Source organism: Lagenorhynchus albirostris, chromosome 4 (genome assembly GCF_949774975.1).
Source record: "Lagenorhynchus albirostris chromosome 4, mLagAlb1.1, whole genome shotgun sequence".
In the NCBI taxonomy this organism is placed as follows: Eukaryota; Metazoa; Chordata; class Mammalia; order Artiodactyla; family Delphinidae; genus Lagenorhynchus; species Lagenorhynchus albirostris.
The window spans coordinates 115,374,776-115,388,857 of NC_083098.1; the positions used below are offsets into that span (position 1 = coordinate 115,374,776).

Here is a 14,082-nt window from a genome sequence, read left to right on the forward strand (position 1 = left end):
CTAATATTTGTATATTAAGTAAAAGAGATAATGATAAACTACCAGGAATGCTCAATGTAAATGATAAGAAGGGACTTTTGAAACATAAGGGTCGATCTGTAAGGGGAAATAATTAACTCTCTTAGCAAAATCTAGTAATAAGGAGAAAGGAAAAACATTCCCAAGACTTCTTCCATAGGGAAGATGGGGTAAGGAGAAAAGGATAGGGAGGAAATTAAAGTGTTCTAAAGGTCTTATTTAAATAGTTGAGGGGGTAATGCAATGGGGAAAGAGTTCTACTTTGTTATCAAACAATGGTAGAGAAGTATGTACTTCATTCTGAGGGACAAGGAAATAATTCTTAATGGGTATTAGAGTAGAATGTCCAAATTATCAAGAAGAAAAACTGAATAGCAGCTTTATCAAATTGGCAAAACTAAGGAAAAGAAAAGTGTAAGAAATACAGTAGTATAAAAAATAATAAACATAAGATGGAGAAACATCCTGTATGCTTGCATGGGAGGATTTTAATATTACAAAATGTCCTTTGTCATAAATTCAAAAGAATTTTCTTTTGAAATTAGACAAAATTAGATCTGAAATAATGTATATAAATGAATGACTAGGAGTAGCCAGAAAATATGTTGAGAAAGGAAGACCAAGGGAAGCTTCCCGTTCTAGATATCAAGGAAGGATATAGAACCATTCAAATTAAATCATTATGGTATTGATAGTGATATAAATCAAATAGATAATGGAAAAGAATTAAGAATCCATAATAGATCCAGAAATAAAGAAGATATATACTTATATACCTATCTACCTATCTCAGTAGGAAAGTTATTAATTATTTAATAAATAGAATAGATATAATTGGTTGCCCATCTAAAAAGAAATGAAACTAAATCCCAATTTTGTACATAAAAATATATAACTGTAAGGAAATTCACATTTATTTTGGCAAAAGTTACCATAACCAAAACTGAAGGACAAATAACAGAATTGAAAACAATTTGCAACCTGAAAGGCAGAGAACTAATATTTGTAATGTATGTAGAGCTCTTCAGATTTAGCAAGCAGGAAGTGTTAAAGAAAAAATACTCAGTGACACTTGTTAAAGATGATAAGGCAGACTTTATTCAGGACCATTAGGATAGGTAGAGGGACCACTCAAATGGGAATTTACTGTGAGGGAGAAGGATTGGGTTCAACTCTGAATACAGCATGGGCAAGTGAGAATTTATAGCCAAGGAGCAGGGTGGGGATCATTGGATGGAAAATTACCAAGAGGGAATTACAAGGAAGGGTCAGAGGGAGTCTGGGTAAACCCGCCTACAGGATCTTTGCTGGAGAGAGGCCAGGGTGGTTAGACAAGGAACCTGATCAGATATTGAAGGTAAAGGGTTCTGGTAAACTGACTTAGCAGGGTTCTTGCCAAAACTAAATTAAGCACAGATGGGCCTAGGAGAAGGTTCAGGAGCCTGACTAAAGTTTTTGACAAGCAAAGAAACTTTGTGTGAAGTGATCCAATAGTAAATGACAAAAAAAGATAAATAATGTGAAGAGGCAGTTCATAGAAGAGTAAATCTAAATGACCAATATGCTTATAAAAATGCTCCAGTTAGGGAGTAGTCTGGGAAATGCAAATTAAGGTAAACAGTAAGTAAGGTACGGTTTTACATTTAGCAGACTGGTGTTAGCAATAGGTGTGTAAGATGATAACACTGATGACAAGAATATAGGAAAAGGGTTCTCAAACGTTGTTGAAAATTAAGTTTGTTGCAACATGTATGAAAAGAAATTGAGTAAGATATATTAAAATTAAAGTGTATATATACTTCAACCGAGAAATCCCACTCTTGGAAATATAACTTAACAGAAAAAAAATCAATATTATATTAAAAAATATGTACAAGAATAGTTGTTGGCAGAAAACTGGAATGCATATCAATAGAGGAATAGTTACATAAATTGTTACTGAAAAAAGCAAAATATAAGATGACTAAAGAAAAGTCAAATATGTAATATGATCACATTCAGAGATTTATGTAAAATATATATATATACAAATTTAAAAATAAATAATTCAGGGAAAAACATCACAGAAGTCTTCCTCTTTGAAACTAGAAGTACCTTTGCTCTGTTAATCATTAAAACTAGGCCAGCCTCAGAGATCTTGAATCCTTAATGATTCTGCACAACATATCTTTACTTTAGCTAACTAGTATTTGTGTTCTGTAAAGCGTTAGCTGACATCACATGAATGAAGAACTCAAAACATGAATTTTCCACTCTTCACTAGTTACTGCAGTTTCAACTTCTCAACTTCAACTTTCTGTCACCAAGCCACCAACCCCTGGGGAAGGGTCAATTTTTACTTAACTTCCAAAACTCAGCCCAATTGTTGAGGCTCCCACTTTACAATCCTGGACCCACAATGATAATTGGGGACCATGCAGAGAAATAGAGATGTTGTTTCAAGTTGGAATTTGTATTATGCTTTCCCTTAGAAATACTTTATAAATTTGTACTAGAAGTTCAGGTAATATAAAACATTAGGTACACTTTTGAGGATTAGTCTGGGAGAACAACCACGAGCTGTAATCCCGTTTTTAATGGAAAATAAAGTATAATGCACACTAAAAAAGCAATTTACAAATTAACTTTATGAAAACAAGCTGTTTGTAAATTGGGGACTACCTTAGGAAAGAATCTTATAAATGATAATGCTCATATGCAGATGTTAAACCTGAGGGTGATCTGATACTGACTTGTGGATGGACTTGGCTGTTACGATTGACTAGAATTATTTTCCTTTGATCCTCACTGCTGCCTTTGAGATTATCCTGGATCTCTCTACTAATCCAAATTGACCGACCTTCCAAGGTAGACTGGAAGCCTCTTTTTCAGTCAAAGCTTTATTCATATTTGATTATTACAATTGTTAACAGTTATTTCTGCTGCAGGGTTCGGCTCTGAGCTTTTACCTGTATTTCCAAGCCTTAATAGGAACCAGGGGTTATATGAAAGTGGAAGCGGAAGTTAACATTTACTGAGCGTCTAATATGTGCTAAGTTGTTTTATCATTACAGTAAATATGAAGTAGGTATCTCACATGAGGAACAGGCCTTCACAAGTTTAATTTTTTAGGATCAAGTAAGCAGTGGAGCAAGTTTTGAAAATATGGATAATAATTTATTCATTTTTAACTTTTATTTAAGTATAACATATATAGTAAACAGTTCGTAAGTCAGAAGTGTTTAATTGTCGAATTTTCCCAATGGGAACACACTCTGTGAAACCAACTTCCAGGTCAAGAAATAGAACATTACTGGAATCTGAGAAGCTGCCCCGGTGTGTGCTTTCACTCACTATCCCCCCCACCCCACCAAGGGTAACTTGACTTCCAACACTTCTCACATCAAAATAGTTAAAATTACATTAGTTTTGACTGTTTCTGAAATTTATACAAATGGAATCATAGAGTATGTATTCTTTTATGTCTGGCTTCTTTCTTTCAACATTATGTTTGGGTAATTCATTGATCTTGTTACATGCAGTTGTAGTTTGCTCATTCTCATTACTGTATAATATTTCATTGTTTAAATATACCGCAGTTTGCTTATCCGTTTTACTCTTAGTAGACATTTGGATAATTTCCAGGTTTTAGCTATTATGAATAGTACTGCTATGAAAATTCTTGTACATACATGTCTTTTAGTGCACAAATGTATACATTTCTGTTGGATATATATACTTCAGAGTGTAATTATTGTGTCATAGGATTTGCCTTAGAAATCTTTTTTTTTTTTTTTTTTTGCTGTACGTGGGCCTCTCACTGTTGTGGCCTCTCCCATTGTGGAGCACAGGCTCCGGATGCGCAGGCTCAGTGGCCATGGCTCATGGGCCCAGCCGCTCCGCGGTATGTGGGATCTTCCCGGATGGGGGCACGAACCCATGTCCCCTGCATCGGCAGGCGGACTCTCAACCACCACGCTACCAGGGAAGCCCAGAAATCTTATTTTTTATTTTTTTCAGAAATCTTATTTTTAATTGCCAGTTTTCCAAAGTGGTTTTACCAATGTACACTCTCACTGGCAGCACATGGAAATTCTGATGGTCCACATTCATGATAATAAAGGCACTTTTGAAACCAGATTGCTGACTCTAAAACCCAAAGCCCTTTTCCTTTCACCTAAATCTCATTTAAAGGTAAGAACTTGGTAACAATTTTCTTTTATAAATTCCATGATTCTTTCTAAGGTTTTTAGTCTTTGTTCATTAAGTGAGTTTCCTTTTTTATACTGGAAAATATATCTGTGCTGAATAGAATTTAGTAGAGTTAGCAGTGTATCAGAGGCCTCATGTAAGTATTCATCTTCATTGAACCCAGCCTCTTCTATTTTCTCTGCATGGGTGAAAAGAATGGCAGTGTAATTCTTCCAAGTATGTCCCAGAAGTTCCTGAAAGAGAGAAGTTAAATGGCTATTTGCCTTGGACTATATTTCTCAAAGAAGAGCTGAGGAGTTATTATGGTTTAACACAGTCAATAGATCTGTACCTCATTATGTTTCTAAAAGCTGGAATATATAATGGAAATGATGATGGGGTCAAGTAATGTAAGCACATGGACAGAGATGGGTGGGCATTCTATAAAAAAAGGCTTTAGTTCTCCATTTTATTTTGTTGTTATAATTTATATACAACCTCAAAACTGCATATTATCAATGCTGCATATGATTTAATTACATTTGCAGCATTCATTTATACTTGCCTGTCAACCTGAATCTTTTAGAACCACTGAATGCCTTTGTCAGAGTACCTTGCCCAAGGGAATTGTCATATCTCTTTCTGTAGGAATGTTGTGTTATCATCATCACTGAAAACATTTTCTAAGGATTTATAATTACATAATCTGGTTACAATCTGTCAATTAATCAGATGACATATAATGGAAATGCTAAGATCAAAATACATTTGGTAATTTGGAGCAACTACAAAATATTACTGTGACTCGCATCCTCTTCACATACCTGGAATCAAACCCAGTTTATCGGGTGACTTCCTCTAATGTGGGTGAAAAACACTGCAGACCGGTATTCCTTTGTTTAGTAATATGTAGAAGTTGGTTATGTAATAAATTCTTGTTTGATTAGTGCAAATGAGCTGATATAAAGCAGAAGTAATAGCACATGGCAGATTGCTTACGCAATATGAAAGGCATCTAGAAATAACCATTTAACGTTTTTGAATATTTCCAAAGTTATATGAAATCATGACAATGTGACAGTAAAATTCCTTCCATTCCAAACACTCGCATAAAAAAAATATTTCCAAAGCTGCTACCAGTTTATAATAGCAAGAGAAGTATTAAATGCTTAGGAATAAACATAACAAGGAATATCCAGAACATCTAATAATTAAAAGAAAGAAAGACGGGAGAACAACTAATATTTAGTGCTGGATATTATGCTAAGCGCTTTACATACTTTATCTCTTTTGAAGCTCAACATGGTGATTTGTGAGAGATACCATTATGATATAGAGAAACTGATATATAAAGAGGTTGAGTACAAACAGAGGCATTAGCACAAACTCTAGTTTATAAAAATCTTGAAAAAATAGAATGGCAGTTTGGGAAACTTTTGAATGAATATAGGATTCATATTTATAATATTGAACAACTGAAAAAAGATGAAAGGAAGAAGAGGGAAAGGCAGCAGGAAAGAAAGTAAAAGGAAGGCAGGAAGAAAGAGGAAGGGAAGGAGGGAGGAAGGAAGAATCAGGACATGTAAATCTAATATGAAAATATAGGAACTGTGGGACAATATATTTAAGTTAGAAACATCTCAAGACTGGTTACCAATTATAACTCCTAACACAGTCTGACTTTTATCAGAGCTATTCATTTTCACATTTATTTCTATAACTTGGCTATGACCTCTTTGAAGGCAAAGTCTATGTCTTTCTATATCAATCAAAGCCTCTAATATGTTGTGAACTCTCAATAAATATGTTGTATTAATTTGGAATTTAGACCCTCACCATCGTCTCAAATAGAAGATTTAGGGTTTTATTTATTAATTTTGAGTCCTCAATTTTGAAATTTAATCTTTGGGACACAAAATTGTACTTTCCTGTAAAACTTTTCTACTCTAGTTCATTATCACAAATTCGCCTGTAATCTGCACTTTCTATTTTGTATTCAGAGGGACTCTCTCAAGGTATAGGTCCAAAATTTTTCCTCATATCTGTTCAGAATGTGTCTGTTTATACCATAGAATAATTGTATATTTCTAGTTCTCCTGAAATGCCCTGCTTCAAGAAAATCCTCAGACATTTCCAGATCAGTACATTAGGGAATAATTATTTAAACAGAAAGATTCTGAACTTTACAAAAGAATTTTTCAAAGAAGTACTTTAATTGGCATATGCTTATGTGCCTTTAAAACTCAAAATTAGCAAACCTTTAACCCAAACTTTAAAGAACATAGCTCTTTTATAAATCAAAGTCTATATGCAATGTCAACATCACATTTTAGCTAATAGTGACATAGCAAAATTACCAGACCTCTTCAGAGTTTGTCGTATATTCTATGTACTCTAAGAACACATCTCTTGTGAGAGAGGTCAGAGAATTGCAAAATAAATAAACCATGTTGTGGGTTGAATTGTAACCTCTTTCTCCAAACTGATATGTTGAAGTCCTAACCTCCAGTACCTCAGAAGTGTCTTTATTTGGAAATAGGGTTATTGCAGATGCAATTAATTAAGATCATTAGGGTGGGACTCTAACCCAATGTGTCCTTATAAAACAGAAATTTGGACAAAGACATGAATACAGAGAGAACACCAGGTGAGCATAAAGACAGCCATCCATAAGCCAAGGAGAGAATCCTTGGACAGATCCTTCACTCACAGCCCTCAGAAGGAATTAACCCTGCTAACACCCGTTTCAGACTTCCAGCATCCAGAACTGAGAGACAATAAATTTCTGTTGCTTAAGCCAGCCAGTTAATTATACTTTTTATCACAGCCCCAGCAAATTAATCCAAATGGTTGAAAAATTAATGAAGTGCTAAATATATCAGATTTAGGTTCTGCGAATAGAGATTTCTGGGCCATTTACATCAGAATCACCTGGGATGCTTGCTAAAAATGCATCAAAATCTTTAGGGGTGGAGCTTGGGAATGTGAATTTTAAAACACTCTAGGGGCTTTATTCCTTCTGCAAATACCTATTGAGGGTCTACTTTGTTTTGGGGACAAGGAGTGGTACAAGACAGGTACATTTCCTGCTTATATCTAGTGGAGATTCTTGTTTACTAACTAAAGTTAGGTCTAAGGAAGAGGGACAGACAGGAAAAAAATACTTTCAGTTTGTTGTAATCGCAAGTGTTATGATAGAAAATATATTGGCACTACAGAGGCAAACATTTAGCCTAGTTTTGGATGGGAGAGGTGGAAAGTGGGGGTAAAGGGAGGGGGTCAGAAAAAGTTTCTGGCATGTGATGATGCCTCGAGCATAGGAATTAACAAAGGAGTTCTCAGGCAGTAAAGACATACCAAGTAAAGAAAGTGATTGAGCATTATTGGGAATTGTATAGTATTGGGATTTTATTTCTATACCACTATTGATCCTTCATCACTCTTGTCTCTAGAAGTTTCTCAAATTTAGAATCAGACCTGGTATTCACTCAGCACATTATTGATGTATTCATATTGATTGTCAGGTTATTGAAATGTTTAATACACGTGAATAAATAGCTACTGTCCTTAACCCCTTGAGTGTTACCCCCAGACCTGTTCCCTGGGTATTGGCTGATGCAGGGGCTATATTTATTATTAACTATTTTTACAACATCACCATAATAAAAATTCATGCTAAATAAACTGTTTGGCTCAAATGGTTCTCTCCTGAGTTATATATTATAACATAGACTTCTCCTCTTGCTAGGTTAGTACCTATTGCATTAAAGGGCATAACATTCACAGTGTGTTTTTAGTTCCCGGCTTTCTGTATTGTAACATTAACATGTTGCCTCTTTGTCTCCACCAGACATCTTCCGTACTTTAAACCATAATATCATTCAGGAAAAATGAGTTAAAGCGCCTAAGGATAATAGATTTGTAAGCTTGACACCACTTACAAGTCCATGTGTTCAGCCACTGCAAAGTTTTTACATGTTGATAATTATTTATGAAAGGATGCTCATGTCCTAAACTGTGAGAGAAATTGCACTTTTGAATTACTGCCAAAAATAGAAGAGAATGGTTGATTTAGCTTATATTCTTTAGATTGATTTTTGGCCAGCAAATAGTTGAATATTTGAAAGTAGTGTCACTTGGTGTATAGTCATCATGTTAGTGGCCAAACATTCTTTATGGATCCAGAGAAAGAATAATCACATTTGATTGATACCTCACATAAAAAATCCAATAGAAAGATAATGTAAGTTTCTGGTGTTAATAATTTAAATATAGTACTAAGCTAGATGGAAATTTTACAATCAATCATGAGTTGTTTGGTTTCATAGTGCTAATGGGTATGAGTCCATCTAGTCCTTTTGGGACAACTAGTTAGGATATAAACTTTGTTTTCCAGGAATTACGTTCATTTTCCCAGGACCTCACCAGCCCTGCCCCACTTGTTTGTGGTTGATGAAATCATAGCATCTGGACCTTTTAGGGGGAAACTTTAAAAAAAGCCAACTATTACATCAACTGAGAAAAAAATTATCATGGATCAGGAGGACAATAAGGACCATTCTTTATATTTTATGCTATTCCCTTATTCTCTTCCCACTTCGAGCACCACATTTGCCTTCTTAGAGAGCCAAAGCTGAATGGTAAGCCTCGTTAGATCAGATTCAGAGAACAGTCAGCCTTACAGATCATCTGTCAAAACTGCCTTATTTTACAGATGAGGGTATTAAGGCCTTGTGATGTTAAATGGCTTGGCCAAAGCCACATAGCTGATTATTGGCAGACTTGGGCCTGTAACAGAGGTTCCTTGAATGGCAGGGGTCCCCTGTCCTTCACACTAAATTTTTATTTCAATTAACATTACTAAGCCAGTAAATTTTTTCCCAGATTTTTTTTCTAAATTAATAAGGAAGTTCCTATAAATCAGGGCCGTGTAAGTTTTATTTCACTCTTACTTTCTTCTGAAGCCTATCAAAATAATCCCAAAGAAGGCTACAAATAATATGTCCCAATTTTAGGGTAAAACAAATACTAACAATAAAGTCACAATGATCATAGGTAACATTTATTATGCACTTGCCATGTGCCAGTGTCTGAGTGAATTTACTATTATGTTAATATGACATTAATTCCAAAAGTAACCCAGTAAACTATTAACTTTCCCAATTTACCAGTGAAAAGATTGAAGTTTAGAGAAGTTACCCAAGGTTACAAAGCGAGTAGCTAAGTAGGAACTTGAACAACATCTGTAATATGTTGCTTATATCTAGTAGTTCATTTGAATAAGTACTCATCACAATCTAGGTAGTGCTGATGGCAATAAAAACAATAATAGTAATGGCAATTTTCTGCAAACCTACTATGAAACTGCTGTAATTCAGGCACAATGCCAAGCACATTACATTTATTAAATATAGCCCTCAGAACTCTTCAATTAGGTAAATTATCCCCATTTTATAAGTAAGGAACTGAAGCCAAGAAAGCCTTAGTAACATTTATAGTCATATACCTAGAACTGTAACAGGCTTATTTGTCAACTGAATTCTATAGAACACCTAAGCCCATGATCTTTGTTTAGTATGTTCAGGCCTTACATTGGCCTTTCTGAACCTTCCCTGTGTACACCTATCTGTAACATCAGCAGTTGAGTTGTTCATTCGAAATTAAAATGCATGCTTGAAGCCTGAATATATACAGTGATAATATGTACATGATACCATGATCATGGAAAGAATTTAGTCAATTCCTGGATTCAATTCCTGGTGCACTTTGGCTGCATGCTAGCACTTTCCCTCAGGTGACTTTATTTATGCTCTGATCTATTATTGGGGGATTTTTTAAAAAATTAAAATGATAGATAACATTCAGATGAATCATTCCCTTTATTTCCCAATTTTGGGGAGATGACTCACTGACATCTCCACCATTTTACTGTAAATTAATGAAGGCCTAACATAAATAAAGAAAAAGGGATCATTTGAGGAACTGTTTCAGTTGTCACAGTTGGCAGCTTATAACCCCTCTGTAAAATATTAGAGCACAAACTGAGAGATATTTAAAGAGACAGCAGAGAGGTACAGGAAAGAAGAGGTCACTTCTCTGGCACTAGCCTTGGAGACTACTTCCATGGAAAGCATCAGTGCCCCCAGAAAGGGGGAAAGGAAGAGGGGAAGGCAGATGTTCTCTTCCCTATTTTGCATGAGCCAGGAAGGAGAAATCCAGGGTGTGTCTGAAACCAGAGGACCTTAGCAACACCTCCTTCCTAACAGCTGCTGGTCCTGTTGAATATTCAGACATTCTGCAGCTCCTCCCAATCTGTGAGCATATCCAGATGGTTGCCACTAGTATCTGAGGCACCTTCAGGAAGAAAGTCATAAACAGCCAGCCTGTGCTTAGGCAATCTTCAACCAAAGATCAAGGTGGTAAGCCCAGAATGGGACTGCAGTGCCTCCTAGGGGTCGAGGCCCCTCTGAGGATTACTAAATCTTGGCTGCTGAGTTCTCCCGGGAGACAGAAGTTATTTATTCTCGAAAAAAATATTCTGGATCTGAGTTTTTCCCTAGCCCATCTCCTCTGTGCCTTCAACTCCTGAATTGGCCACTGACGTAAGGAAGGCAGCTATAAGAGGAGAAGGCTATATGCCAAATACCATTTAAAAGGATCAGAGACATGTATGAATCAAATTCACTTGCATAAAAAACAATTAGGGAATTACAATATTGTTCTATATCCTAAAACTGGAAAAAAAATCTATTTTCAAAATGTATGTCTCTTAAAATATCCTGTCTGGACCAGCAGAAAGAAAAATCTGGAGACATATGGAGAGGGTCAGGTTAGTTTTTGAGAACTATTTATGCATTTACTGAATTTAGTGGGTTACATCCATCTATAGCTTAAGCTAAATGTCTATTTAATAGCAACTTTAAATGAATTTTTAAAACTGTTTAAAAATTACACTGACTGTATGGCTGCAGTTCCCCCCCGCCCCCCGCCCCTCTTGATTTCTACCAGAAATATTGTTTGAAATGCAGGCTTTAACTGGTTGGGGGGTGGTTTATGGGCTTTCTTAGATTCCACATTGTTTCTTAATTGCAATCATCTTCTTTTCTTCTTCTTTGCTTTTGTACAGAATGTCCTTGATTTTTCAGGAGTTAGATGATGAGGATTATTTTTTATACTCTTGTCACCCTAATTTTTTCCGCTAGTTTCTTGTGATTACACATATGGCTTTTTTTTTTTTTTAGAAACATGCACAGTTACTGAAAAACAAAACGTGTGTCTGTCATCTAGAACAATCTTATGCCTTTACTAGTTAAAGGAAGATATCTTTCTTTAAAGCAAAGTATACTGTTTTTCTAAGTGTAACAGATTCTGCATGAGCATAATCTGAGGTGGGACCAAAAGAAGAATAGCATTTATACAAATTCATTTTGAATTAAAAATGTCTACTCTCTATTCTTCATGTAGTTTACTTGTGAAGCTTCTAGGGAAGATGTGTTCTCTGAGCTCAGTGACTTAATGAGGCTACTGAATTATACTAGTCAAGTCCAGCAGTTACATTTGGGTGGCCCCAGACTGGAGAATCAAGAAATTGAATAAATGAACAAACAAACAGGGATGAACCACTAGTCAAAAGTGGCATATGTTATTTTTGTTCACCCTGAGGTCCCTGTGATTTTCTCATGGCTGGCATGGAGCAGTTACCCTACAGATGATGAAACAAGCAAAGCTTCTGAAATTCCTGATTTTTTTCCTGTTAATAAAGTATAAATCTCCCCTGATTACTTACTGAGGTGTAGGTCTCAGTGATGCCTCCTTCACTGAGGAGTTGTACATTGCCCTACTTTGGCACTTGTTTATCTATTTGTCTTATACTTGTTTATCTATTTGTCTTATACTTGTTTATCTATTGTCTTATACTTGTTTATACTTGTCTTATACTTGTTTATACTTGTTTATCTATTTGTCTCTTCTAGGCTGTGAGCTTTTTGAGACCAGGGCTCATATATTACTCACCAATCATTAAGCTCTGTACTGGTGCTCAATACAGTGTTCAGTGACTGAATCAGACAGTAATGCCCCATTTATGGTGAACTGTAAGAGGTTGTCCCTTGATGTTGAATGGATGCAAGTAAGTATTTTAGTTCAGTGGTTCTAAAACTTCACTGTTTTAGAGAAATATACGGGAAGTTTATGCAAATACAGATAGGCAAGCTCTACTCCTGACATTCTGTTTCAGTAGGGCTTGGATGAATCTGCATTTTTAACAAACAGCTTAGTTGATTCTGATGCATAGTCAGACCACACTGACAATCAATCAGATTCACAGTTCTTAGGGGTTTGAGACTTAGTTAACCTCTGAAGTTCAGTATCTCATTTTTTGTTTTGTTTTGTTTTCTATGACCCAGTTACAAAATGACTGAATTCCTCTAAAGGAAATTGTAAAAATGACTCTTGGTGGGAAAATCAAGTAATTTTTACCAATTATTTTTATGTGATCAGCACTTGTTTTAAACTACTTGCTTTGAACTTGGTTTAAAACTACTCTTTTAACCAGTTTTTCATAGTTCTTTCCTATTAAGATAATGTCCTTCAAATGGGAATAATGTCATTAGTGTGATTGCCCCTTTTTATTACCTGGATCATCTGGACTGGGGAAGATTCTTCCTGTTCACATAGAGGCACATCCACCCTCTGGACCAGCAGTGCAAGGTGCAGACCCTCTTGCCCGAAGTGATGTGCCAGGGCCTCCCTGACCTCCTGCTTCACATGCTTCTTGCTCAACCTGCTGTGCGGATAACCTGGAGTGTCCAGCACCTGGACCTGCAGGGTTACCTCTTGCCCCCCTCGACGCATGAAGCTGTGGAAGTGACAACTGCGGCCCAGACTGCAATCTTTGGTCACAGAACATGGAGCAAAGCTGCTGTGGAAGTCAGTGCTTCCCAGAAGAATGTTCCCAGCAGAACTTTTTCCACTTTGAGTCATGCCAAAGAGGGCCAAGTTTATGGTCATCTTATTGGAGTCCATCATGGCTGTGGGTAAACAAAGGCTCAGCATAAGCAGTCAGGCTTCTACACTCCCCCAATATAAGGCTTCTTACCTGGCCTAGAGCACTCCCAAGTATTGACTTTGATTTGCTTTCCCCTTATTCTTAGTGTCTAAAGCATGGAGGAGCTCTCCACTGAAGTGGGGACCCCTCAGTGACAAAGGGAAAATGGAAATAATACTAGTAGTTTGCAGTGGGAGAGGAGAGAGAAATCAAATACAAATAAGGAAGGGAGGAGGAAACAATAATTGCAGGAAAATTAGAAAAAATATTACATGAAGATGGTGTAAGCCATGTTTTGGAGGAATATGTTAACTCATCAGTGTGACAGGTGAGTTGGTTTAGAAATGGGGTCCTGAGGTCTCTCACTTCAGGAACAAAGGTAGCAGCAATATTTGAAAATTATTCACTCTTGGAGGAGAAGAAGGAACAGTACAGTGGAAGAAATGGCCCTTCTTGCATTTTAAACAACGTTCTGCACCTCCCTACTCCCTACCTCCCCACCCCTTGAATATACAAGTGGCATCTGCAAAAAATTATCTTTCCTGACTTCCTGAATGCTTCGGTCCTATGAAACATGAATAATATTAAAGGAAGACTTCTGTTCCTGTTTACTAATTTTTTAACAACTAGGCAACATTCTGATGAAAATGAGAACTACTTGTAATATCTGTTATGAAATAATTAAACAACTCCATGGTTCATCAGAGTTAAGTATTGGCTCTTCAATGAAGAAAAGAAAGGCCAACACATTGTGCAGTTCAGTTAGGAGGGAGGAGAACCTGGGGAGAATCTATTTCATTTACAGCACCCCTAAAATGTAGTTATTTTTGTGCAGAATATAAGCCCCT

General features: G+C 36.2%; 1 protein-coding gene across 1 annotated transcript; it reads right to left on the reverse strand.

Moving 5' to 3' along the window:
• Window positions 1-4,181: 4,181 nt before the first annotated feature.
• On the reverse strand, window positions 4,182-13,215 carry GIMD1 (GIMAP family P-loop NTPase domain containing 1). Its single transcript, XM_060148559.1, has 2 exons — window positions 12,823-13,215; window positions 4,182-4,442 (listed from the first exon to the last, which is right to left on the reverse strand). Exons 1-2 carry the CDS (start codon window positions 13,213-13,215, stop codon window positions 4,182-4,184), a joined length of 654 nt encoding a protein of 217 aa, XP_060004542.1.
• Between the last annotated feature and the right edge of the window lie 867 nt (window positions 13,216-14,082).

Bases quoted from the DNA above. Each gene is read 5' to 3' on its own strand.
- GIMD1 (XM_060148559.1), bottom strand. From the start codon at position 13,215: ATGATGGACTCCAATAAGATGACCATAAACTTGGCCCTCTTTGGCATG. The intron at 4,443-12,822 runs GTAATAAAAAGG...TCTCTCTTTCAG, and splicing joins CCCCAGTCCAGATGATCCAG to GAACTTCTGGGACATACTTG.